Genomic DNA, 23,443 nt, shown 5'->3' with positions numbered 1-23,443 from the left:
TTAACAATTGTGTTTCGTTTTGTGTTGAAATAAAAAATAAACATCTTGCCGTTGGCTGCGGTCATTTATGGGTATTTGAAAAACTAGTGTGGAAAAATAAACCTTAGCACCAAATATTTACAAGCTTGTTTTTATTCCCATTATCACCAAAAAGTTTGAATCCACAGGCTTCATAAAGTATAAAAAAACACCCTTATAACTAAGAGTGGTTTGTTACAACATATTCGATTATATAATTATCATTACTGATGCATTAATATTTCATTAAGGCAGCATTTTATTGTCTGACCTGGTTGTACTGGAGCTAATTTCATATTTATTCATTGATTTTATCAAAAGATTTGCTTGATCGTGAATTATTTTTCCATTTCAATAAAGTGGCGCGGAAGTAGAATAGCATTAAATGGCAATTGGTGTTGGTGTATATATATATATATATATATATCTATGGTTCAACTTACTCAAGTAAGCTTGGGGGACACAAAGGGCACCCGATTCAGAGAATCACCCTTCAACTGTTTATCTTATTCTCTTAGCTAACTACTACTGTGTTTATTATATATGGCTATTAATAATATGCAACCTGGTTGACCTGGCGGGACTGATGTTAAAGCATCTGAAACTGAAGGTAGTTCAATGATTTAGACTTTTGACCTTTTTTGTCCTTGTGGATTTTTTTATCACGTATTGCTTGTACTCGTTGGCTTTGAGTTGTTGATTTTTAAGTACTAAATATTAAAAAAAAAAATACATCAGGGGTGATATCGACTCCAGGCCGGTAAATGGCGCTGATGCCCAAACCGCCGAAGGCCCCAAAACCCGAAGAAGAAAAGCCGCGTCCGAAGAGAGCATGACGGGATATGAAAGTCCTCCGGCGGCGCGCTGCCGCCATGTCATCGAGAGAGAAACATATAGCTATTATCTCTGTTTTAGGCCTAGTTAGTCTTGCTCTTTATTATATTCCTAATTTTCTTTGGGTGACTTTATTTCTTTCAGTGTGTTGTATTGTGTGTTACTATCAAAGCGGAGAACCGCTTCCCGCCAGGTTAGGCCTCAATCCTCGGGCTCGCCTGAGAGTTCCAGCCGTGCTACAGCGCTGGTTTTGGGGCTGGGTATCAACCGGCGTGTCGGTGGCCGCTCGGGGGAAAACGAAGAGCGGCAGAAACAAAACTGAGCACCGGTCCTTTGAGGGACACTTCAGAGAAAGGCCCGTTGAAGCTGGGATTTATAGGAGGGATACTTTGCACACTGAGTCGTTTCTTTTCAGTCCTCGGGATTTCCTCATGGGGAGTTACATCGGAAAACCCGAAAGTCCAACTCCCGACTTCGGCAGGCCAAGAGCCGGGAGAAACCCCCGAGAGCAGCTCCGCGAGAGACTGGCCAGACCCAACCATGCTGTCTACACGCCGAACAGGAGGCTCTCATTTGCCGGGTACGTTGATGGCCAAACAACGCTGCATCATACGCAGCTCTTAGCCAGGAGACGGTTCAATTTCTTGGCGGGGTTTTAACGTTAATTATTAACTCTTAAGCCGTTGGATAAATGACCATTGACACATTAAAACAGGAAACAAAGAATAAGGTAGCCGCTTTTTGAGAGATATTTGACTCAGACAAACACACATTATCAAAGCAGACACAGTTATAAAATGTCAAGGACTCCTATAGTCAATCAAATATTACTCTTTTTAGTCACTTGAATATATTTTGTGTTACCCAGTGAAGCATTACCTTGTTCTCTTTAATCAGAAATTGCATATGCCATTATAAGTGTGCCTGTATATGGTATAATGATCCCTAAGCCTACTGTTGCTGGAGAAAAACACAGTCACGCAAACTGATAATTGAAACACAACCCCATCATTAAACTAAGCTGCAAGGTACTCTGTGTTTCGGTCCAAAGCCTTCCCTCCTCAAACCTTGGAGAACAAATCTAATTGAACTTATTTTTTTTAAGTTATCCAGCATCATATTTTAGCTTTAAACTTTTTTCGGTGTAGTGATGAAATGTTTAGTGAATGCACAAACAGGGCTTTCATCCAATATGTTCATATACTAACATGACCTGACATAGGAAGCAATAGTGGAGAGGAAAGGCACATGTTAAAGTTATAATGCGAGGAGATGGTTCATTTAAATGTGGATTCCAGCACAGGCAAACGTTGTATCTTTCAAGGCAGACAGCAGACCACAATAATATAGTTGAAGATACTATACTATATAATCCAGCCATTGGTAATGGCTGGATTATAAAAAATAAGTTTGGACTTTTCCCCATAGGCTTCACCAGAGATGGCAAAAGTACACACATCCTTTACTCAAGTAGAAGTACACATAGTCGTGTTTTTGTGAGAAGTAGAAAGTACAGGTATTTGTGTTCAACATGTGAGAAGTAGAAAGTACAGGTATTTGTGTTCAACATGTAAGAAGTAGAAAGTACAGGTATTTGGGTTCAACATGTAAGAAGTAGAAAGTACAGGTATTTGGGTTAAACATGTAAGAAGTAGAAAGTACAGGTATTTGGGTTCAACATGTAAGAAGTAGAAAGTTCAGGTATTTGGGTTAAACATGTAAGAAGTAGAAAGTACAGGTATTTGTGTTCAACATGTAAGAAGTAGAAAGTACAGGTATTTGGGTTCAACATGTAAGAAGTAGAAAGTACAGGTATTTGGGTTAAACATGTAAGAAGTAGAAAGTACAGGTATTTGGGTTCAACATGTAAGAAGTAGAAAGTACAGGTATTTGGGTTAAACATGTAAGAAGTAGAAAGTACAGGTATTTGGGTTAAACATGTAAGAAGTAGAAAGTACAGGTATTTGGGTTCAACATGTAAGAAGTAGAAAGTTCAGGTATTTGGGTTAAACATGTAAGAAGTAGAAAGTACAGGTATTTGGGTTCAACATGTAAGAAGTAGAAAGTACAGGTATTTGGGTTAAACATGTAAGAAGTAGAAAGTACAGGTATTTGGGTTAAACATGTAAGAAGTAGAAAGTACAGGTATTTGGGTTAAACATGTAAGAAGTAGAAAGTACAGGTATTTGTGTTCAACATGTAAGAAGTAGAAAGTACAGTATTTGTGTTCAACATGTGAGAAGTAGAAAGTACAGGTATTTGTGTTCAACATGTAAGAAGTAGAAAGTACAGGTATTTGTGTTCAACATGTAAGAAGTAGAAAGTACAGGTATTTGGGTTCAACGTGTAAGAAGTAGAAAGTACAGTATTTGTGTTCAACATGTGAGAAGTAGAAAGTACAGGTATTTGTGTTCAACATGTAAGAAGTAGAAAGTACAGGTATTTGTGTTCAACATGTAAGAAGTAGAAAGTACAGGTATTTGTGTTCAACATGTAAGAAGTAGAAAGTACAGGTATTTGGGTTAAACATGTAAGAAGTAGAAAGTACAGGTATTTGGGTTAAACATGTAAGAAGTAGAAAGTACAGGTATTTGTGTTCAACATGTAAGAAGTAGAAAGTACAGTATTTGTGTTCAACATGTGAGAAGTAGAAAGTACAGGTATTTGTGTTTAACATGTAAGAAGTAGAAAGTACAGGTATTTGGGTTCAACATGTAAGAAGTAGAAAGTACAGTATTTGTGTTCAACATGTAAGAAGTAGAAAGTACAGGTATTTGGGTTCAACATGTTAGAAGTAGAAAGTACAGGTATTTGTGTTAAACATGTAAGAAGTCAAAGTAAAAAGTCGTCAGAAAAATAAGTAGTGGAGTAAATTACAGATACCAGAAAAATGTTCTTAAGTACAGTAACAAAGTATTTGTACTCCACTACTTCCCACCTCTGGGCTTCACACCTGAATCACAGTAATAGACAGAGAGCTAAAGTCACAGTTGATGCTCTGGGAGATGTAGATCTGTGTTGTAATTGAAACATTCGTTTCCCCTCAGGGAGCCACCGGGCACAGCGGGCAGATTCACCATCACCCCCCAGCGTCATTACCCCCTGCAGCAGCCCGGGGTCTCACAGGTGGGAGTCCTACCTCCCGTGAAGTGGGACAGCTTCAGGAAGAAGAACATCCTCAGCCCTCGTAACTGTTCTGCTGTCCTCAGCCCCGTCACCATCAAGATCGCCAGGCCGGGCCACCTCAGCTCCCCCAGGTCTCTACGCTCACGCCAATAATCAGTCTGTTATCGTACCAGGGTTATTATGAGTTTGTCCTTTTTCTTACAAAAAAGCCACATATTTTGTACTTCATATTACCGTGTATCTTCAAAGTGTGCTTTCAGAACATGTTACACATTTACATATCTTGTAACGCGTGTAACTGCGTCATGATTTCTGGAAAGGGACATTGCGCAGAAGTTTTTTATCTAGTTTAACTATAATAGAGAAAGGGCAGACATCTAATGCTGATATCTAACACAGCAAGAGAACTAATATGTATTTTAGATTTTAAGATGAAATGTCTCATTTTAAGATAAAACAGTTTCATGACAATTAAAGTACGAAGCAACTGGTGATTGTTTGTGCCACAACAGTGATGGTGTGTTATCGCACTCCATTATACGGGGAGGTATCTCGAAGTCCAGTGGTTTGTAAACTGACTGATAACACTGACCATAGTTTCAATTCTAACTTTCTTTTTGTTTTTAGTTTTGACCATCTGAGTTGTGCGGGGCTCCCCAGGCCTGTGGACCCCTGCTCCAGAGAAAGTGTCCTCAAGGTTCTGAAGGAAAGCCGCAAGAGAGTAGTTGAGGACGAGGACGGAAGCGTCACAGCCGAGCAGAAAAGCAAAAGAAGGTACGCAGAATTCACTGGCACTAATTACCTCCTTAATATAAGAAATGTTAGTCTGGTGAGCAAGGCTACCAAAAAGTAGCCTGGCTGTCTGTATTCCTCATGACCCTCACCTCAGAAGTCGCAGTCGACGTCTCGAGAGAATCTCCCGCATTGCATGCATGGATGAGTCGATGAATATCCAGCAAACTGTTTTACATAAAAAGCTATTTCTGTGTGAACATTTGTCGATATCTCGACTTCTAAGATTTAGAAGAACACGTGCTTCTCAGGACCTGGTTTACAGATGGTCAGTTGAAGTGTGTTTGTAATCCATTTGATTTCCCCAAAGGCGTAATGACAGCAATGGAAGCGCACAATCTGCGTTTGAGCCTCTCCTGCCCAACGGGACACCATCACTGCTGGTCCCTAAGTAAGTTTGACTCTGAAGTGACACTTTACTGTATCATCTCATCATCTCGTGATCTCTGAGGCCGATTGACTGCGTATTTGATGCTGTGAAGTAGGGCTGCTCGATTATGGCAAAAATCATAATCTCGATTATTTGGGTCAATAATTGACATCACGATTATCTATTTACTTTGAAAAGATCCATTTATTTAAAAGAAAAATGTCAGCAGTATGTTTTTAACAGTTGATTACCCTGAACTCTAAGTTTAATTCAACTGAAAAACCAATAAATAAATAATCGTTTTATTTCGATTATGTTGTTTTCATAATCGTTGCAAGCCAAAATCGTAATTGCGATTAAAATACGATTAATTGAGCAGCCCGATCTCTGAGGTCTATTGACTGCGTATTTGATGCTGTGAAGTATATTGTGACTGTCTGAACAAGTGTGAAAATGCGTTCCCTTCCTTCCTGCCTTCAGGCCAGGAAGCCTGAAAAGAGGGATGACCTCCCTTGCAGAGGACGCCCTCATGAAGAGATCTCGCACCTCCTCCATCAGCTCCGGCAGCGGGGTCCACACCCCCAGGGGAACCCCCGGCAGCAGGAGGAACCCTATCCAGAGCTCCTACAGCTCTTCAAAGGGCCTCAGCCAGGTAGTGCCTATCAGCTAAATGAAAGTGCACATATCCCTGCAATGACCTAAAGCGTATTTGTTAAGATGTATTCATGTTTTCCTTCGTAGTGGAAGAAGCGGTCAGCACCCAGCTCCCCTCTCTCCAGCCCCGGGTCATCTCGCTCTCAGACCCCAGAGGCAGCCTCCAAAAGAGCCAAGTACGTCTCGGTCTGCTTCCTAGTCGCCCTCATTTAATCCTAATATTTCAGTTTGTAACCTGTGGTCTTATTGCAGGGAGGACGACGGACAGTCTCCCAGCTCAGCATCCTCAGTGAGGTCAGAGAAGACGGCCTCTGAGAAGGTTCCTGTTACATGTAAGTCTCATTTATCTGCAGTGGCTGTACGGTGAAGTACACTTAGAAGTGCAGCTCTGTGGCCAGCAGCACGATACTTAAATGGGCAGTTGGATGGTTTTTCTGCTTAGAGTTCAATATGGCAACAATAGGTAGGTATGCACTGCCCTGATAACAAATAAATAATCAGATACATCAACTCGGGGTTTACAGGCAGGGTTCCTACGGTCATTGAAAACCTGGTAAAGTCATGGAAATTCAAAATGCAAATTGCAGGCCCTGGAACAGTTACGGAAAACAATATTTTTCCCAAAGTTTTTCGAAATGTAACCAAAGTTGCATCAAATATAATTTATATTGATCTAATCGCTGAAATAGTAATACTATAACGTTAATGAATACTGCATCGTAATGAAACGTAAAATGGCATTTAACTGACGAGGTGTTTTGCTGGTGAGAGATTTTAGTTGCTTCAGCGCATAGAAGCTAGTATTGGATTGGTTTTTAGATAGGCACGACATGTTTCATATGCAGACCTTATTTTCCTGTTCCATGTTCAAATAAACCATTTTCAGTGGTACCGCTGAGAAAGAGTCATTTTTGGTCATTGAAAAGTAGGTAAAGGTCATGGAGAAGTCATTGGTGAAAAAGTGTATGAACCCTGTACAGGTGGTCTCCTTTTAACACATTGAGACCTTGTACAGTTTCTTCTTTTTATTTAAACAAAGGTTTGATGTAAAGCCTGAGGTTCATGGTCAGCCCCTCGACCTCAGGACGCCAGTGTGCCTCTGGAACTACAGTTATGTACGATGACGTGAGGACAGGGGTTGGCTGTCTGGATTAATCTCGCTGACACTGGTGACGAGTGAGAAGAAGCGAGAGACTGAGAAATTAACTACTTCACATCTGGGCGAAAAACCAACCCCTACCAGGGTCAGCACAAGAGCAGATAGCGATGCAGAATATCAGATCAGTGCATCCCTACATGTTAGTTGGTTGAATCAGTCGGCTTATAATTGTGCATTGCATTCATAAACACACTAGAAGCAGGGGGTCCGCGGGGGCTTCAAAAGTATTACAAGTTGATAAATCAATTTAGCGAAAATGAAGGCTGTTAAACGGCATTTTCCAAGGTCTTACATTTTATAGCTTGTTTTCAATAAGTATATGAATGGTCCAGAGAGGTTGTATTCTACAGTCTGCCTGAATGTAATCACTGCGTAGGTGTGTAGTGTGATTCTGTGTAGTTTATTGATGGCATCCCGTTGGGTTTGACGTCGTCTGAACAGGACGTCGCGCGCTCACTACTTGAGAGCGCGAAGGTCCGTTTACGCCCGTTGTTAAGCAACATCGTTATGGGGAAATGCAAGTCTGCGTCCAAATGGTTGGAAGATGAGGAGGAAGGACTATCAATACTGTATATAGTCAATGAGAGGTAAAGTGTGTCGCCAAGGTAACCGGTTAGAACTCCAAGTGGCGATGAGGTCTTCAAATGTATGGAAAGGGTCTTAAAAAAGGTCTTACCTCTGACTTCAGAATTCCTGCATATACTCTGACTTAGTGGTTCTTTTTGTTTAAGGGTAAAAACAACAATGAGGGACAGTAAACTTGTAGATGGGGTAACAACAGAGCTGCTAGATAGGCACTCTAAAAACTGTGCATTGCTCCGTCTGAAAGTTGGGCACTTTTGTCAGATGTTTGGATGTTTCGTGAAAACACTTATTGCGCTTGTGGAAATGGGTGTTGTCCAAAACGATCTTTGAGAAGTGTAACCACACTTTTGAACTCTCCTTTCTCTCCATCATGGTCACTAGCAGATCACTCTTGTGTACTGCATGGTGCTGCAGCGTGAAAATGCCCTTTCGGATAATCAAATGCTGTAACCCTATTGCAAATTAGACACAGATTAAGTGAGAGAAAAAGGTGCAAGATAACGTTTGTGTAAAAAAGTATTATAACATTTTATTGTCCCCTTTATTGTGATGTTGCAGCTAAATGTGCTCCAGCTCTCCAGCTGCCAGTCACCCCCTCAGCAGAGTCTACTGGGAGTGGTGGGAAGAGGAAGCGTAAGATCCAGCTGGTGTCGAGCCACCGGGACGATCAGATCTCTCTGGTGAGTGCGTCATTCTGAATATCGCCGTGTGTTACAGGGACCTGGGTTTCTCTCTAAACTCTGTGTTTTTATTTATTTGTTTAGCCTCCGCCTCCAGAGCTGGGCTACACCATCACCGTGAAGGACCTGGATGAGGAGAAGAAGGCTGCGCTCAGCAAAATCCAGAAGGTCCTGGAGACCCCCGGTGAGTGGAAGCAGCCACACTTTCAAACTCTTTATTTGCAACATTTGTGTGTGTGTGTGTGGTCATGTAATCGCTAAAATACTGTTTTTTGATTATCAATTCATTATTTAAGTAATACTTTTGATAGAGAAACTGGAGAAAACGCAGCTTCAGCCTCTTAACGCCTGTTTCTCTGTTTTATGTCAAATTGAATATATTTGGGGTTTGGTCTAGAGCAGGGGTGTCAAACTCAAACACACAGTGGGCCAAAATAAAAAAATGGGTACTAGTGGAGGGCCGGACTGGTTCAATGTTTACTGCAGAACTTATTGAAATGAACTTATTGCACATATTAAACCTGGAACTAACAAAGCGTAAATGATTGCCTATAAAAACAACATTAAACATTAAATAATCAGTTGCATTCATTTCTTAGACAGGCCAACAACAGCTTAAAAAAAAAAATGTCCCACAAAGAGAAAACCAAAATGCCCTGTTGTCGTGAGAGAGAAAGTGCAGAAGGAAACATCCATTGAACTCAGTGTGCTGCTCTGTGATGCTAGTTCAGATACTTGGCATCTCATCTTGGGAGCAAGTCATCAATGTTTGGGGTCAGGCTCTGAGCGGAGGAGACCCTCAGGGTGGAGGGAAGGTGTGCGTGCAATATACCGGCGGGCCAGATCTAATAGGAATTAGAAATTATCCTGCGGGCCGAAACTAAATCCGCGGGCCTGATTTGGCCCCCGGGCCTCGAGTTTGACACATGTGTGCTTTAGACTTCAAGAACCTGGGATGGACATTTTTAAGTCATGCTGCATTTGTATCTTCCATTCACACATACAGACTCTTACTATTGAATAACGCCAGGCTCCTATTCATTGTTAATAATATCCTTCTGCCACCCAACGACTCTCTTCGGGGACAGTATCTGCCTTTCTCTTTGAATCCTGTTGACCTAAATACCTTTGGGTTTTTTGCTGAATAAACCAAGACTTCCAATCCCTCACCGAGGAAAAACAGAATAAAAATGTCCATGGACTTATAAATAATCATTAGTTGCCCTCATTCGAGCCCTACTCCAAATAGTAAAGCAGCTTCTATTTCTGCTTGTTTTGGAGACCATGTTGTGTCAGGACAGTCAGACTGGACCGTTTGAGCCCCCCCCCCCCACCTGACCTATGATCTTTTGACTTCTCCTTCTTCAGCTCCAGAGCAAGAGAAGTCTGTCGCCCCCGCAGTCTCCACTTCCCTCCATCCTGCCTCCTCCTCCAGCAGCATCACCACCCTGAGCAGCCTCCTGGCTTCTCCTCTGCCCACAGCCTCCTCCACACTCTCAAACACCCCCGTCATCAACCTGGACCCCAGCCCCAGCGTCAGTGTGAGCTCCGCCCCGGCAGCATCCAACCCGCTGCTGGAGGCTCTGAAGATGAAGATCAGCATTCCTGCGAGCTCCACCTCTGCCGCCAACACATCTACAGGTACCTTTTTAACAGGATGAGTGAGGGTACAATTACATCACATTCAAGATTTCATGACACCAAGAAAGTCATTGGCAACAGCATTTGACTTAAATTAGATACAGTAACATTTAACACACACACACACACACACACACACACACACACACACACACACACACACACACACACACACACACACACACACACACACACACACACACACACACACACACACACACACACACACACACACACACACACACGTACGTGTGTCATTTAAGTGTGTCTGGATTTTGAGGGTGGTCCTGTGGCTCGACACAACTACAGGTACCGTCACTGAGCTGTAGCTGTTCTTCAGGAAAGTTCTGAAGCCATGTTTGCAATTTGATCTACAGCATAAAAATAATAAGTCATTTCCACTTTGCCATATATCCCTAGACGTAAGTACGATAATACTTTAATGGTCAGATCAAGCCTGAAATAACGGCACGATCACTGAGAGAAAACCTGCTCAAAGAGCCTTCAGCGTGCATCTGATCTGGGATCAGCTCTGTATTTACTGTGAGGGTTGACTGGAGCACAAAGGATGCTTCAGTCTGACTTTATTGAATCGCGGGACCCTGTATCTCCCATTAGATGGTAGCAGTTAATATTCGCTGTCAGAACATGGTTTGGGTCCCAGATGATGCTGTTGGACAGCTTCAATAGGTTATTATGGTATGCTGAGTCATAAAGTCTCTGACAGGGTGGAGCAGTTTTCTTCACAGGCGATCATCCACATCTTGTTTGATTCTGACATGTTCTTGTTGTTTTGTCTCCGTAGTGTCTGCATCCTCCACGCCGGTGCAGCCCAGTGGTTTCACCCTGAATGTTTCCACTGCAGGAGTCGCCCCTCCTCCCTCCACCTCTCAATCCTCCTCTACAGGTGTGGAGCAGCCCTCGGCCTTCACCCAGGTGCTGAGTCAGGTCTCCAAGCCCTCCGTCAGTGTTGCTGCTGTAGCAGGACCAACCCTGTTTGGACTGAGCAGTCTGATCAGCATCGCTGCTGCCTCTTCCGCCTCCAACCCGGTCTCTGCTGCTGCTCCTTCCCCCGCCAGCAGCTTAGCTTCACTCAGTAACACCAACCCTCTGCTGGCTTCAGGGTTCAAACCCATTTTTTCCGTCACCACCACCCCCACCCCCGCAGCTGCATCAACCCCGGAGAGCAAACCTCCTGTCCAAAGTTTCAAGCCCATCTTTGGAGCTGCTACTTCAAGTGCTGGATTCGGACTGCCTCCACCCTACACCACCTCTAACTCAGCCGCCACCGCTTCTCCCAGTATCACATCCTCAATGTTTGGCGGATCTACTAGTAGCACCACGGTTACCCCGTCTGTTTTCCCCGGTTTAACCATCACCAACACCCCCTCCTCCACCGGCTCCATCGCCGCCACGCAGGCCGCAGCCCCAGCAGCTGCGAAATCCCTCTTTGGAAACTGGTCGGCACCAACAACCACCTCCACCAGCGCAGCCTCAGCGCAGGCGCCGAACACCGGGAGCTCATTTCAGTTTGGAGCCGTGACCACTACTACTGCTGCTGCTGCTCCTGTCCCGACCGCCGCTGCCACCACCACCTCCAGCGGGGGCAACTTCGCCTTTGGTGCCACACAGGCAGACCCTCAGGCAGCCAACCAGAAGGCATTCTCCTTCGGTCAGGCGGCTCCCAGCCAGAACACAACCACATCTTCATTTGGAGGCTTTTCAATGGCCAGCACAGCCTCCACCACGGCTGCCACCACCACCCAGTCCACCTTCAGCTTTGGGAAGCCGTCTTTTCAAGCACCGGCAGCACAGAACACATTTGGCTCCACTGCGGCACCGGCAGCACAGAACACATTTGGTTCTTCAGTGGCACCTGCAGCACAGAACACATTTGGTTCTTCAGTGGCACCTGCAGCACAGAACAAATTTGGTTCTTCAGTGGCACCTGCAGCACAGACCCCTTTCGGCTCCTCAACGGCAGCACAGGCCACATTTGGTTCTTCGGCGGCACAAACGGCTCCGACCACGTTTGGTTCTTCAGCGGCACCTGCAGCACAGACCACCTACGGCTCCTCAGCGGCGGCGCCAAACTCTTTCAACTTCGGTGGAGGAGCATCGTCCACCCCAGCCCCTAACACCGCCCCACCCTCTTTCCCCTTTGGGTCGACTGCCGCCACGACAGCTGCCAGTTTTGGGACGCCTGCTAAACCAGCGTTTGGAAGCAGCTCCACTGGGTTTGCTTTCGGCGGCACCGCTGCCCCCTCGGCTGCCCCCTCGGCTGCTCCGAGCTTCGGTTCAGCCGCACAGACTCAGAGCTCCTCCTCCAACTTCTCTTTTGGAAATGCGGCTCCTCAGCAGGCGGCCCCCGGTCCGGCTCAGCCTGCATCCGGTGGATTTAACTTCGGAGCTGCGATGCCATGCCCCCAGTTTGGAACACCAGCCCCCAGTAACCCGGCACCACAGATGGGAGGCTTCAATTTCGGGGCTGCTGCTGCTGACAAACCAGCTTTTGGTAAGAAATAAAACACATTTTATAAAACCTTGAACTGCTCTATGATACACTAAATGTATGTAATTGTTTATAGTAAGACAAAGTACAAGCTTTGTGAGAGAATGCAGCTTTAATATTTGAGATCGAAACTACAATATTTTGCCAACATGCCAGTCTTTTGAATGAGAATAATAGAATATCTCATTTAAAACCTAAAACGTTCCTGCGCAATAGAGAGAAAGAAATGGGAATGTTGGAAACCATTATTATGTCCAATGCTGAATGGGAAAACTATTTTGATGTTGCTCAAAGAACTGTTTAATAAAGTTGTGCTTCTCTGCAGGAACGTCTAACCCATCCTTCGGGCAGAGTGCTGCCGCCGCTGCCGGTCCGATCCCCTTTGGAAGTCCTGCAACTCCAGTCCAAGGCTTCAACTCTGTTCCTTTCGGTATGTCATTTTTGTTTCTGGTGGTAAGGCACTTCCTGCAGAGATCCGCAATTCTGCTTCCCTTCACATCTCCAAGTCATCATTAAAACCTCACCTGTTCCCCACGGCCTTTGACCCCTAACCCATCACAGTCCCCCTGCTTTCACTCCTACTGCTATTTAGATACCACTTTACAATAAGACTACCCTTATAAAGGGTTTACGAATAGTTTATAATTCATTTATTAGTTAGGTTGTGAACACTTTATAAATCATTAATAAGCTTTTATAAGACATAACAGATACCAAGGATGCTGGCTGAAGAAGAAGAAGTAAGCTAGGTAGCCAATATAAGGCTTAGCAGTACAGATAGATGTGGGCTCACTATTTGGCAAGATGACTAAGTCTTATATTGGCTACCTTGCTTACTTTGTCTTCTTCATCAGCCAGCATCCTTGGTATCTGTTGCTCACTGAGTTGATTCTCGCGGAGTAGCCAATATAAGGTTTGTCATCTTGCCAAATAGTGAGCCTGTGTTGATGCTATGTTAGAACTGGTTTTTAAATGGTTCTTAAGGATTAATAAAGTGTTTACAAGCTAATTCATAACCTAATTATAAACCCTTTATGAATCCTTTATAAGGGTAGTCTTATTGTAAAGTGGTACCTACATTTATTTAATTTTTACTTCATTATTTGCCTCTCTTGTTTGTTAGTTTGTCATGTAAAGCTGCCTTGGGTCCCTTGAAAGGCGCTATACAAATGTAGTCTATTATTATTATTAGTAGAAGGTAGGGCTGCTCGATTATGGCAAATCATATTCACGATTATTTTGGTCAATAATTGATATCACGATTATTAAATACGATTATGCATTGACTTTGAAAACATCCATTTATTGAACTTTAAAACAAATACAAATAATAATTTGAACAGTATATTTTTAACTGTTGATTACCCTGAACGTATAATTCAACTGAAAAATAAATGATACATTTATATTTAAATAAATAATATCAAAATAATAAATACCAATAAACAAGATCAACAAATATTTTGGAGCGCACTTCCACAAGCTACTAAACATATATAAATATGATAAATACAAATAAATTAGTTAAAATAATTGCACTGCCACAACCTAGCAAAGCAAAATAATAGTTTTTTTCGATAATGTTGTTTTCGTAATTGTGGCAGGCCAGAATCGTAATTGCGATTTAAAATACGATGAATTGCACAGCCGTAGTAGACGACATCTGATCCTTAGAAATGACACGTGCTTCTTGTCGTTATCCTCAGGGTCCCCCAGTCCCCAGCAGGCTCCCTCCTTCTCCATCGGAGCCGGATCAAAGCCAATTGGAGCTCGCCAGAGGCTTCAGGCGCGGAGGCAGCACAACAGGAAGAAGTAACGTGCTCCGTGTGTCCAGCACCGCCTAAAGAGGACTTCAGCTGCTGCTGCTATCGTTGATCTGGCTTACGTTGCTCTGATCAAACCCCTCAGACCTGGCTGCCACCACGTCCTCTGATCCCCCTCCTCAGGTGGTTGTGCTTGCCCGAAAACATTGTGTTTGTAGAGGAGTTGGAATTAGAAAGAACACGCAGCCTGCTCGCTGCCTGGATGACTTCATGTGAGGAGACAGGATCCATAACAACGTACTATACTTGAAGAGAGGGAGAAGACACGTTTGATTTTGAACAAAAGCATATCCAAAGTTCTTTTTTTTTCCTTTTACAGTGTGTGGACACTCCCATTGGTTGGTCTTAAGGAGAAGTTGAGACGCCTCGACTCAAACATTTATTTTTTATACGTGAAGAGCTCACTGGTTTGTATGTTACAGAGTATTTGAGTTCGTTATCTGAATGAATGAGTGTGATTGGGATGAAAGGCACAGTTGATTCAGATAAGGTACAAAAACACTGCAGTGTAAATGTAAAGTTATGAGAAGTTTGCATTTTTTAATTATTTTTTTAATTGGCTCTGACCCTGTAAAAGAATGATGTGTTTCTGCACTTAAAGGGCGACTTAGTTAATGTCTTAAAGTAGTTACTGCAGACTTTTGTGTTCTTGTCTTGTCATTTCAAGCATTCCTAGAGCCTTTTTTTGACAGTGATTGCCAACACTGATGTAATTAGCAGGTCAGTAAAGGACTAAGATGATTACTCTTATCTTATGCTAACTCATCAACTTCATGCCTGTGAAAAGAATCTGTGAACTCTGTCTCTCTTTATGCTGAGATGTTTGTTTGTGCCAGACTACCTCTCTTTGCTCCAGGCGCTGAATCTGTGTCACTGACAGGATTGAGAAGATCAATAATATTTTAACACCTTTTTAAATTAATACAGTGAGTGTTTAAATTACATGCTGCAAAACAAACATTAGCCCCTCTGGTATTTCATTGTTTTAGTAGATTCATAATATCAGCTTTACTTGGATACAATTTGTCATATTGAAAAGTATTAGTTATCTGCTTAGTAATTGCATAAACTCTCATTATGATGTCGAAGATTTTTGTCAAACACACGGGACGATAAACACATTTCTGTCTGTGGTCGAGATTTTTTTTTTTATTAAAAATGATTTCTGTTTTGTGGTTAATTTTGAATGAATAAAAACTGAATTTTGGACTTGAATGTTACAAAAAGAACACATTTCAACCCTTTGGGGTCCCATTCTTCTTTTCTCTTCATGTGATTGTAGACTTTTATATATCGAGGTGTCCGCGGGGTCTTAAAAAGTATTACAAGTTGATCAATCAATTTTGCGAAAATGAAGGCTATTAAAAAGTATTAAACGGCATTTTCCAAGGTATTACATTTTGTAGCTTGTTTTCAATAAGTATATAAATGGTCCAAAGAGGTTGTATTCTACAGTCTGAATGTAATCATTGCGTAGGTGTGTAGTGTGATTCTGTGTAGTTTATTTATGGCATCCCGTTGGGTTTGACGTCATCTGAACAGGACATCGCGCGCTCACTACTTGATAGCGCGCGAAGGTCCGTTTACGCCGGTTGTTAAGCAACATCGTTATGGGGAAATGCAAGTTTGCGTCCAAATGGTTGGAAGATAAGGAGGAAGGACAATCAATACTGTATATAGTCAATGTGAGGTAAAGTTTGTCGCCAATGTAACCGGTTAAAACTCCTTGTGGCGATGAGGTCTTAAAATGTATGGAAAGGGTCTTAAAAGGTATTACATTTGACTTCAGGATTCCTGTATATTCACTTGACTTTATCTGAGTCCCTAATCCATACTACTTTCTAATAGGAGCCATTTTTTATGTAAGAATACAAGAGGTCTACATCCTTTCACGCATTGCCTTATGCCATCCCTCCTGTCCAGTAGTTGGCGGTATTGGCGCTTTTCGTTGTTTGCCGACATTTAAATCAACGAAGAAGAAGACAACGTACTTTGACGCATGCGCAGTAGCCTCAGGTAGCGAGGTAGTAGCCAAGTAGACGTTAGCAGTGTATTAAAGTACGTGGCACCAAACTTTTGCCATGATGGAAGTAGCAGCATTAGTCGCTTTGACCTTATTATTGGGTGCACTGGTTATACTCGTCGCAATAGCGGTAGGTAAAAGGAAAGAAGAAATAAGGGAGGAAATAGAGCAAGCGGCGGAGTTGACCGGTAAGAGACACACTAAGCTAACGTAACTCGAGCCGAGTAATGAGTCATTAACTGTCACTATCACTGGGGTCTTTGACACACACATGTCCATTCATTCATTTATGTATGTGTGAGTGTAAGAACTGCACCTCCATGGACACCTTACGAAGCGAGTAATAGAAACTACAGCAACTTTGAGTGACTGTCACCTGTCATTCATTGATTATAAATTGTGCAAACATGAGATCAAAATTCAACCATGATGCTCTTTGACCTCTCAGTGCTTCGATTTAGGTTGTAGGAAGGCCTCTTTTAAGGGTTTGTTTTGTACTTGCAGATGATTGAATGTGCTCAAAGACACATCTAAGAATAAGTGCAATAAGGAAAGGAGAAATCAGCAGTCTTTAGTCAAATATGCAGGAAGCCTTGCATCAAAATGTGTGCATGTTTAAATAGGAAGAGGCCATTTTGCACAATAATGCCTAAAACAGACTTCAATTCACGGGCAGCGTGTTGCTTTGCATCGCTCTGGATCTGGACAGTTTAACCTACTGAGAAGGCTGTATAAGGCTTTATGAGAAATGGACAAACTAAATATTTAAAGCCCAGTTGCACGTTGTGATTAAGGGTCCTTTAGGCTTTTCTGGACTGGAAAACAAAATCATTTTCGTCAATATATTTTCTACTATTTCTATTGTTGTTTTATTTCTATTTTGAGATGTTCAACGTTATAATTGATGAGTTATTCTCTTATGTGCAATGCCTTGTTTTAAATGCTGCTGCAACGCAAACATTTCTTAAATTGGGATCACTAAAGTACATCTTATCTTATCTTTCATGCAAAACTGTGGAGACAACACTAACATAGAAGTTTGAATCATTTGTCTTTCCTTCAATTGGGTCAACAACGTTTTGGGTTTCTGAATTATACTATTGTTATATGTTTTAAATTGACACAATTGAAGGAAGGAAGAAAAACCTCTTTACAACAGATGCTTCCATAGCTTAGTTTTGTTGTCACGAGATGTTAGGAACTGCAAAATCCATGTCACCTCTTTGTCGACCAGAGACCTTTTTAATAGTACAGATTTTGGTTCGTAGTCTCATACATTGAAATATTTTTGAGTCACCGTCTGTTTTGCTTCTCAGCTGAAGGCAGTGCTGCAAAGGTTCCTGCGTCCAAGAAACCAAAGCAGGAGAAGCTGCGCGTCCGAAAGGATAAAGCCTCGCAGCACACGTTCAGCCACCAGCTGCTGGCCGCCTCACTGAAGGTAAACCCGAGCACGCGGTGACATTACAAGTTACAGCGGCCTCTGAGTAAAGAGAGGGTCCTCGTTCTACGACATGTTTGTAGTTATCAACTGTTTAGAAGTCAAAAAGCCCCTATTTATATTTAGTTTGCCCTCATTGATGTTGCGTGGTGGCATGGCATTTATCATAATTGATCAGAATAATTGTTAGTTGCAGGGCTAAACAAAAACAACATAAAAGCATAACGACCTTCATGGAAATACTATGGATATGTGGAATTCAGAAGTGTTAGTTTTAACTAGATGAAACTGAAAAACGGTGTACATGTGTAGATATTTGTCATTTCAAACAACCCCTTTGTACTTTTTCGTTTTTATTTTATTTTACCAATTTTGTTCGGTATTTAATTTGTCATTTTCGTGTCTCTAACAAATATATGATTTGCAAAACTGTACTTTTAATATAACGTAAATAAATAAAGAGTAACTGGCAACTGTATTAGTGATGTGTTTTTTTGTGTTTGCCTCACTTCAGGCTTTTTCTCCCGAAGCCACTTCTTAAAGCATTTGTTCTTTTGCGTCCGTGTTCTTCAGAGCCACAGTGCGAACGTGACGTGTCTGGACTTCAGCAGTAACGGGAAGTATCTGGCGTCCTGCGCTGACGACCGCACCGTCCGGATCTGGAGCACCAAAGACTTCCTGGAGCGGGAACACAAGTGTCTGCGCGCCAACGTGGATCTGGATCACGCCACGCTGGTCCGCTTCAGCCCCGACTCCAGGTCTCCTCCTCTCTCTCCTATTGTACTAGTGCAGACCCTCATATATAGATATACATATATATACCCCTAAACAACTCTAAATAATAAAAAAAACTGTAAGTAACATTTATTTATAAACGCAGACAGTCACAAAGTGCTTAACAAAGCATTAAAACATACAAATGAAGAAGTGCTAAAACCACAATAGAGTCCCGTCCTTCTACTTCCGACCCATCGGACCTTATTTCTGAAAAAATATGTATTAAAGTCAATGGGGAGAGAGAAATACTTTTTCGATCGGAATGGCTGTACAAGGTTACTTACTCTTGTATTTGTAGTCTTTCTAGTTGTGTATTTTTCATAGTCTTATATTTCAACAGTTTTACGACAAACTGTGACTTTTTTGACTTGGAAATTATTTGTTTTAACTGACAAACATCATGTGTAATTCATGGCACAATTCAAACGGGATAAAACAATTATTTCTCTCTCGCTATTGACTTCAATACATAATTTTTCCGAAATAAGGTCCCATGGTGGTCCACCGGAAAGGGAGGGACTTAGGCTCTCTATACATTGTGAAAGGAATGTCTTTTAAGACTTAGCTCAGCCAAAACAAAAACCCGTTAACATTTAGATTTTTTCGTCAGTGTGTAAGGTTTAAAAAATAGTACTGGTTCCGCTTGAGGTGATTTTTGGACGCAGGCTCATACTAATGCACACCTTTCTCCTACAGGGCATTTATCACCTGGCTGGCTAACGGAGACACCATTCGAATATTCAAAATGACCAAAAAGGAGGACGGCACTATGAACTTCAAAGCTGCTCCGGAGGACTTCCCACTGAAACACAAGGCTCCCATCCTAAACATCGGCATTGCAGAGACAGGTACATCTAAAACGTCTTAAAGTCATGTTTGGATTTGTAGATACTGTTTGTATTATTATTGTATGTTTAGACGAAGTATAACGTTTAATTGAGTTTTTTTTTTATTTGCACAATGACCTGAAAACAAGCGAGCTAAACAACCAGAAAGAGAAGGACTTCAGAGACAGAAATCTATTGTAAAATGACGACAAACTGAAGCAAAATGACTCAAAAGTGACGCAACCCTCATAGTAGTGTTGATAATTGGTACTGGTTTACTGTGATTATGAATGAATGCAAGTTGACGTCTAAAAACAAAAATCCCAAAGTGACCACAGCACTTGAATCCTCTAGTTTGTCATCAGATAGAAATACTAAGCAATGCCAGGATGAACTGATTCAGCGTTTCATCTCCGCAGGAAAGTTCATCATGAGCGCCTACACGGACACCACCATCCACATCTGGGACCTGAAGGGGGAGATCCTGGCCTCCCTGAACACCAACCAGATGACCAACTCTTACGCTGCCGTCTCCCCCTGCGGCCGGTCAGTCTCTCCTCCCTCGCTGGAAACATTTCACTTAGAACATTGAATAGGGATCCCTCAGATACACAGTGCAGGTTTTTATGTTTAATTGTCTTCCAACATAGATTCAAATTTGATTAAACGTGTCTTTTTTTTAACCTCAAATCTGCAGTAAAAGATTTTCAAAACGAAAAGGGATCTTAACAAAGTCAAGAATTGTTTGATTTTATTTTTGTGTACAGCAATTTCAAATACTTTCAACCAGAAAAGGTACTTACACATACCTACTTCCCAGGGGCGGACTGGGACTATCAGCCCGGGACTCTCGACCGGCCCACTTCGGTACCGCTAGTAGTAAATACCGCTAGTAAATTGTCAACGGGGGGGGGGGGGGGGGGGGGGGGTGCGCTTTTCGATTCCTGAGGAAATGTTTCTCGCCGCTCTCCGTAGCCTACTGTGTGACTGCAGCGGGGCGGGAAATGTAGCGTTGTACCTACACTTTCTACAGCGTAACCATGTTCGCCGAGGGCGCCAGATCTGTGGAGGCGCTGCGCTGACAGCTCTGGGAGAAAGAAAAAATGTTTTGACCGTTGGTGCTCATCCTAATGTTCGGCCTTGATGTAACAACATTCATAATTAAGTAAATGTAACACCCTTTTCATCCCGGTTACACTTTTCATTTGCCCTGTACGATGGGCGCTGTAAGTGATGAAAATGGGGGATGTTGGCTTATCTGGCGCCCGCAGCTCACAGCCACAGTGCGCGTGAGCGAGGGAGAAAGGGAGGGTGCACCGGTATGCGCTGTTGTTATTAGCATCTGGTGCTAGCTGCCCGAAGAAGAAGATGTTTCTACAATGATGTGGAGGGAGAGTCCTCTCCAGTCAGACTGAGAGGCTGATAACTTCAGCTCAGTGAGGTAAAGGACTCTGAGGGTTTAGATAGTTCACTTTAGTCTAAGTTATCTCAGAGGGTCTCAAACGTTTTGATCACAATTTATGTAAACACATATTTCCAAGGCACTCTTTTATAATTATTGGGATAAACAGGTTTGAAATCATTCCAATGTATACTATAGGACAGTAAACCAGACATATCGTTTTAAACTGGAGAGATACAAAAATATGCATAAATAAAATAGTAAAATAAGATATGAATGAACAACAAAAATAAAATAAGTTACATGTATTTGTTATTGGCTATGGTAGGTTACTGGTTATGTTCACATACTTATCAAATGTAAACCGATCTTTTTCATATGGGTGTTTAGAGTTGTACCCCCTAGATCTAGTCTCTAGTAATTCTGCTTAAAGTGCACCAGATTGAAGCATTTTACTTTAAAATGTTCAAACATTTCTTCCCGGTATGCCTGAGAAGGCAGATATGCTTGTTTTTCTCAACAAGAACTGTTTTTAAATGGGGGGGGGGGTTCCTTTAAAAGTTGCACTGTTGTAGCTTCAGTGGTTCTCAGGTTACAGTTACATAGCAGTGAATATAAACAGACTGATTAATGTGAATATTACTGTAAACTAACCTGTGTAAAAGTTTCTCGAATAAAAGTAATTTTTTTGGTGGAAGACGCATGTATCATTTTTTTACCCTGCCCCTCAAAGAATCGGAATTGAGACGTGGAAATTCAAGCGATCGGCCCACTTAAGTACCGGCCCATCGGGATTCGTCCTAGTCCGCCCCTGCTACTTCCACAATGAAAGTCATCACCTATTAATATAATGTAATATGTGTGTTTTGTCCGTCTCCCAGGTTCGTAGCCTCATGTGGTTTCACTACTGACGTCAAGGTGTGGGAGGTTTGCTTCGGGAAGGGAGGAGAGTTTAAAGAAGTCGCACGAGCTTTCGACCTGAAGGGCCACTCTGCAGGAGTTCATGCGTTCGCCTTTTCCAATGACTCTCACAAGTAAGGAGGCTTTGCTGATAATTGTTTTCTGAACCCATTTCTTGTTGGATGAAAAGATTGACACCACTCTCGTATGAATGCTAAACATGACAAGAAAGTCGAGATTATGTCATGAGACCACATATCATGTTAGATTTTATATCATTTTACAATATGTCAAAAGTTGTGTCTTTCCCTGGTTTTAAAGGCAGTCAAATCAAGTGTTCTGAAACAACCACATTGTGCTGTACTTAGTAATTTCTACACATTACTGAGATATTTTATAAAAGCACAAATGGAGAAATCGATGTCAAGATATTTAGTCACAAATATTGTATTTTTGCTTTCTCCATATCGCCCGAGCGTAGCATTACGTTTAGAAGCATAGCCTGGCTCCATCTAAACAACAACAATACATCTCCTAGCAACATAACATATTTTTCATTCATGATTTCACACATTGTTTTTTGTACAGATTTTGTAAAGATGTAAATAAGAGAGCTCAGCATCTTCTCAGTTTAATTATGCAACATGTTTCTTTCCACCTTTTAGAATGGTGACTGTCTCCAAAGACGGCACGTGGAAGCTGTGGAATACAAATGTTGAGTACAAGAAGCAGCAGGACCCCTACCTCCTGAGGACGGTCCCCTGTTCGTCCTCTGAAGGCACTCTGGCGGCGCTGTCTCCGGACGGCCGGGTGGTCGCCATCAGTGACGGCTGCAACGTGGCCATGTTCAACGCCACCACCGGCCAGCTGGAGGAGGAGCTGCACGGCGTCCACAGCGAGGAGATCAACGACCTCAGGTTCGATGTAACCGGACGATTCTTGGCATGCAGCGGCGACAAAGCCATCCGAGTGTTTCACAACGCCCCCGGCTACCGGGCGGCCATCAGAGACATGCAGGACATGTTGAAGAAGGCCCAGAACGAGGCCATGAAGCAGAGACTGCAGCAGCAGATCTCGGAGGCTCAGAGAGCGCTGGACACTGTGCTCGCTGCTCCTAACGAGTGAACACGAGGAAACGCTGTGATGAAGTCTTAAAGTCTGACTCTTGATGCTCATTTTTTTGTTTTTGCAACTTCAAATCTCCCTCCGCCAATAAATGCTTTGGCCCGGGAATTAAAGAATGTGCATGTAGTTTTAATAAAGAACATCTTTTTATGGAAAAGGGAAATGCTCTGATCTTTTTGTCCAGTTTCAATCTAGTATCTTTAAGTGTGATCCTCTGCTGCAACAATTTAAAGTCTTCCTCCTTTAAAAATATGTTTTGCTTGTTGTTCTTTCACTCGGAGGTTTGTCAGTTAGATTTTGTTTTTGCAGAATGATGTTTGTACATGTTACATCACAAATAGTGTGGGAGCCCTCTACGGTCCAGTGAGAAATGTACACATTTGGAAAGAGATGAGATTACTTTTATTTAGATTTTCTTTTATTGGGAAAGCATTTAAATGTACAAACATTTCAGACATGTCTTCAAAAGACTCGGCATAATGAATCTTTAAATAAAATCATATAAATAATGAGTAAAAATATGTAATACAATATTAAAATCCATAGATTAGAGATTTATTTAAAATACGTTTGACATTTGTATAACTTATTTCAGTTTCTAAAAGTGTAACAGTCTTAATTGATATTTTTAATCGTTATCGTATGTATCATTAAAACTTTATTTATTTTCAACATATTTTACACTTTTGCCATTTTGTAACACTTCTGTTCTTTTTTCCAATAAAGTTTTTCAAAAGTAAAAAAAATAATAGTTTGA

The 23,443-nt window shown here is 42.1% G+C and overlaps 2 protein-coding genes across 2 annotated transcripts; both read left to right on the top strand.

Annotated features, from left to right (window-relative positions):
- The first annotated feature begins 825 nt into the window (after window positions 1-825).
- pom121 (POM121 transmembrane nucleoporin) lies at window positions 826-15,427 on the top strand. The gene is made up of 13 exons (XM_034098682.1): window positions 826-1,432; window positions 3,900-4,109; window positions 4,606-4,752; window positions 5,081-5,161; window positions 5,621-5,792; window positions 5,882-5,970; window positions 6,047-6,126; window positions 8,097-8,218; window positions 8,303-8,402; window positions 9,587-9,859; window positions 10,665-12,374; window positions 12,697-12,801; window positions 14,078-15,427. The coding sequence occupies exons 1-13, from the start codon at window positions 861-863 to the stop codon at window positions 14,185-14,187; spliced, it is 3,771 nt and encodes a 1,256-aa protein (XP_033954573.1). The 5' UTR covers window positions 826-860; the 3' UTR covers window positions 14,188-15,427.
- Window positions 15,428-16,171: 744 nt separating this feature from the next.
- On the top strand, window positions 16,172-22,849 carry tbl2 (transducin beta like 2). Its single transcript, XM_034098704.2, has 7 exons — window positions 16,172-16,405; window positions 17,534-17,655; window positions 18,229-18,413; window positions 19,129-19,280; window positions 19,679-19,805; window positions 21,543-21,695; window positions 22,227-22,849. The coding sequence occupies exons 1-7, from the start codon at window positions 16,276-16,278 to the stop codon at window positions 22,684-22,686; spliced, it is 1,329 nt and encodes a 442-aa protein (XP_033954595.1). The 5' UTR covers window positions 16,172-16,275; the 3' UTR covers window positions 22,687-22,849.
- The last annotated feature ends 594 nt before the right edge of the window (window positions 22,850-23,443 follow it).

Source organism: Pseudochaenichthys georgianus, chromosome 14 (genome assembly GCF_902827115.2).
Source record: "Pseudochaenichthys georgianus chromosome 14, fPseGeo1.2, whole genome shotgun sequence".
Taxonomy (NCBI): domain Eukaryota; kingdom Metazoa; phylum Chordata; class Actinopteri; order Perciformes; family Channichthyidae; genus Pseudochaenichthys; species Pseudochaenichthys georgianus.
This window is presented reverse-complemented; position numbering and strand designations above follow the sequence as displayed.